The sequence below is a fragment of the Gossypium hirsutum genome, chromosome D06 (assembly GCF_007990345.1).
Source record: "Gossypium hirsutum isolate 1008001.06 chromosome D06, Gossypium_hirsutum_v2.1, whole genome shotgun sequence".
Lineage (NCBI taxonomy): Eukaryota > Viridiplantae > Streptophyta > Magnoliopsida > Malvales > Malvaceae > Gossypium > Gossypium hirsutum.
The window spans coordinates 58,168,198-58,172,211 of NC_053442.1; the positions used below are offsets into that span (position 1 = coordinate 58,168,198).

General features: G+C 32.0%; 1 protein-coding gene across 1 annotated transcript; it reads left to right on the plus strand.

Annotated features, from left to right (window-relative positions):
• The first annotated feature begins 1,859 nt into the window (after positions 1-1,859).
• LOC107901820 (glucan endo-1,3-beta-glucosidase 12) lies at positions 1,860-2,961 on the plus strand. Its single transcript, XM_016827976.2, has 3 exons — positions 1,860-2,130; positions 2,225-2,476; positions 2,567-2,961. The coding sequence occupies exons 1-3, from the start codon at positions 2,061-2,063 to the stop codon at positions 2,599-2,601; spliced, it is 357 nt and encodes a 118-aa protein (XP_016683465.1). The 5' UTR covers positions 1,860-2,060; the 3' UTR covers positions 2,602-2,961.
• Positions 2,962-4,014: the final 1,053 nt, after the last annotated feature.

A 4,014-nucleotide genomic window follows, 5' to 3' on the forward strand; every position in this document is an offset into this window, starting at 1 on the left:
ACAATAAGCAAGGTTGTTTGAAGGGTTATTAATCAAGAAAATTATCAAACAATAAAGAGATATTAGATCTCCTCAAACCGAACAACAAAGAAAATAAAAAGATAAGAAAACTCAAATAGATTTGGAACACTAGAGTTTCTTGAACTTTAATTCACATTTCTTGAAGTCAAAACCTTGGATCTTGAAACTTGAAATTAAATAAGAAGAAAGAGTATGAGAAAAAGATTCAAATTAACTTAATCAAGATTAATAAAGATATGGGGAAGGTGGAAAAGGATTGGATAGAATGTAATGAAAAGGCGATGCCTTATGAAACCCTTTAAAGAAAAACTTCAATAAGCTTTTCAAATGGTTCTAATTAACCCCTAGGACAACAACCTATTAAATAGGAGGGTGAAAAATGCTTCTCATGGCTTCTTGAAGAAAACCAAGATGAAACTTCTAAAAATCACAATAGAGATATTGCAAAGAGAGAAACTCAAATGTATATTTTATAAAAAAGAGATGCGTGTGGTGAATTACATGAAAGGGTAAAATTTGGGTAAAAATAAACTCCTAATCACACTAGGATTACCTCAACAATAAGTAACAAGTAAATAACTAACCTAATGAATGAAAATAAGACTTAAGTATGAAAATAACAAAGAGAAATTCAGCCGGCTAGTAAGGAAAGGGCATAGACTGAATTTCAACATTAAAATAACATAATTGGGCTTAATAAAAACTATTTTAATGGATCAAAAACAAATTAGGTTAAAATAAAATATAACTAAGCATAATAACGTTTAAATGGGCTCAAATTGGGCCGAAACTCCACAAAGATTTGCATGGATTGTTGGAGCTTGTTTTGTTTAAGTTTTTAACTCTACTAAGCTCGTAGGTGATCGTCCAAGCACGTCCCGCTTCAAGAAATTTGATCTTGAACCAAGATTTTCAAGAATTGAAATCTATATTTTCTTGAAACTTAAAACCATCAAAACTGTCCATTTTAAACCAAGATTTGGTTTCTTGATTTTCTTAAAACCAAAATTCAAAATCTTGATGATCTTTCTCAACTCCAAGGTTGTCCGGTTCCCATCCAAAGTTGGGCCTCCTGTTTTGTGATCTTTTGAGCTTGTTACATGGGCTTTGTAGAAGGTTAAGCCCAGCATGTTCTTTGGCCAAAAATTGAGCCCCCATACTCGTATCATGAGTTTTGAAATTTGAAAAAGTAAAAAAACTAAAATCTTAAAAATAAAATTACAAAGACTAAATTCTAATTTTTTTTTAAACTACAAGGACTTATGACATGTTTAAAAAAAACTAGAGAAACAAAATATTAATTTATCCCTGAACCCATCATTCAATCAACAAAGACTGGCTTAAAAATGAATCAACGCAGGCACACTCGATTTGATGATTGTTTATCAGCCCAATCAATGGCTGACAAGTCGGCCCTCCCCAAAGCGAAAATGAACTTACAGAATGGTTGTTCTCTTTACTTACCTTTTCCTTGAGAGATGGAAAGGAAAATCAATGGATATGTATCTAAATTCTAATGGATTAATTTAACATCATTTTGCCTCCAAGATTCATAATGTTTAATTAATTCCTTCAAATTTTGTTTTTAATATGTGAAGAGAACAATAATTAAGTTATTAGCACTCAAATGACCAAATTTCAAGTACGGTTAATGTAATTTTCAAAACATTTAGATATGATCAAAGTCTAACGCTTTTCTTTTGCTTTTGCTTTTTGTTTGCCTTCATCAAGGAGACCAATTGATTCTAATATAATCTGCACTGTTCCTTACAAATGAAAGCTTAACACATAAGCTACAAACCAATATATACATATATAGCTACCTCCATAAGCATTATATTACTGGTATTTACACTTGATTGATTTGACTATTATTACAATAAAAAATACAATCTTGTTAATCGTAATATGGAAGGAACATAGAAAGAGAAGAACCTCTACTTTTAGAAAAGCAAACAATTCTCATCATGAGATTTAACTTTCTCTATAGCCTTACAGCTAAATAATGGTGGTACTGGTTCCATCTTCGATTAGCCACAATGTCATCTGCTCTACATAGGATTCTACTTGTTCTTTGCTTGGTTTCATCACTATTGCAGATGACTGCAGGTAATCCCAATGTTTTCATGATTTTCATTGATGTTTCCGTGGTTTTATGGTGGTGTACTTTTTTTCTTCTTTTTTTTTTTTGTGATTGTATTAGGTGGAGGGTTCAGAGAATGGTGCATAGCTGACGAACAAACACCAGATGAAGAGTTGTTGAAGGCACTTGATTGGGCCTGTGGAAAGGGAGGTGCAGATTGCAGTAAGATACATGTGAACCAGCCTTGTTACCATCCAAATACTATAAAAGACCATGCATCTTATGCCTTTAACAACTACTACCAGAAATTCAAGAACAAAGGAGCTACTTGCTACTTCAATTCTGCTGCAATCATCACCGATCTTGACCCAAGTAAGATTATAATCTAGTTGTTGCCATCTTCACAGGTCTTGATCTCTATCCATGATTCAAATCTAAGTTAATATCTCTTTTTGTTGACAGGCCATAATTCATGCAAATTTGAAACCGTTCCCTAGGTGGAGGGCAAAATCATTGCCATACTTTTCGTTTGGAAAGTTTTCAGACTTGTTGACAATGAGCCTATTTTGGTTTTTATTGAATGCTAATGTTCCCTAATTCCAATTTCAACCCTTTGAAAAACCCAAAAATTGTCATCTTTTCGTTATCTCGCTATGTACCATCCCTAAATCCATTTTAAGGTACACACATAGAAGAATGCTTCTTATTATTCTTATTATTGGATTAGATTCGGTTGAGAGAGTATATGCTTTGGAGTGTTTTACTCTCTCAAAGGAGAATATTGTCTTTCTATTGAGATTTTATCTGCAAATTCATGTCAATATTTTACGAAATATTAATTATGAATATTGCACCTATAAGAGTTCAAACCCCACAGACGCAATATACATAATTAATATTTTGCACAATATTAATATTTATCCTGTGAGCTTGCAAGTTGTATCTTCGTCAACTAAAACACTCCCCAAACTCTGTGAACCTCTTTTAGAGTACAGGAGACAAAATTTCAACATGAAAACAATACCTTCTATTGAGAAAGTGATACGCTTCAAAACAGATATTCGCACTCAACATATTGGATAGGATAAGATGGATGAATTGGTGTAGCAATTCCATTTCAATTTTACAACTTGGGGAAATTTAATATCACATGCACTCAATACAGAAAATTGAAGAGTGTCATCACTTTCATACATTCACATATATTTGGGGACAATACTGAGGATTAAATTTGGTATGGTGTTGCTCACAAACCAAAAGATCCTCAAAATCAGTAGCCACCACACCCAGCGAATGTTGATATATACTTATCAATTTTAAACAATCTCCTTCATCGTTTCGCAGCCATATATGACAGAAATCTATGTTAGTGTTTGGGGTTCACTTTGCCCATACTTTTATATATGGTGGCTACACAGGGTATGGCGGATGCTATCCTCTTCGAAAGCCCAACATTGCACCTTCCATGGGAATATCAAATTTAGTTTTCAAGCTAAATTTGCAATTAAGGTGAAGCATGCATGGAGCAAGTTAATTAAAAAGTTTGCCCGAAGAGTGTGTAATATAAATACTGTATTAGTGTTGCGAATTAATGAAGTAATTCATATAAAAAGATGGTAAATTATGATCATTCAAAATTTTCGTTCTCCAAAGAGTTTGTTTGCTAATTTCATCACTCAATTTATTTTGTCATTTTTCTTACTACCATTAGAATAATTGGAATTATTGTTAGAATATATTTGGTAACTACCAATCTTTAAATCTTTTATTTATTTAGCTTTTCTTCATTATTTTGATGTATTATTTTGACTTGCACTCGTTTGGCTTTCACAAATTTTTATAATTTTTAATATACTTTTTTATTTTATTTTTATGATTTTCTTATCATTTTTAAATAATCTATAATTTCT

Bases quoted from the DNA above. Each gene is read 5' to 3' on its own strand.
- LOC107901820 (XM_016827976.2), top strand. From the start codon at position 2,061: ATGTCATCTGCTCTACATAGGATTCTACTTGTTCTTTGCTTGGTTTCA. The intron at 2,131-2,224 runs GTAATCCCAATG...TGATTGTATTAG, and splicing joins ACTATTGCAGATGACTGCAG to GTGGAGGGTTCAGAGAATGG. The intron at 2,477-2,566 runs GTAAGATTATAA...TTTTGTTGACAG, and splicing joins CATCACCGATCTTGACCCAA to GCCATAATTCATGCAAATTT.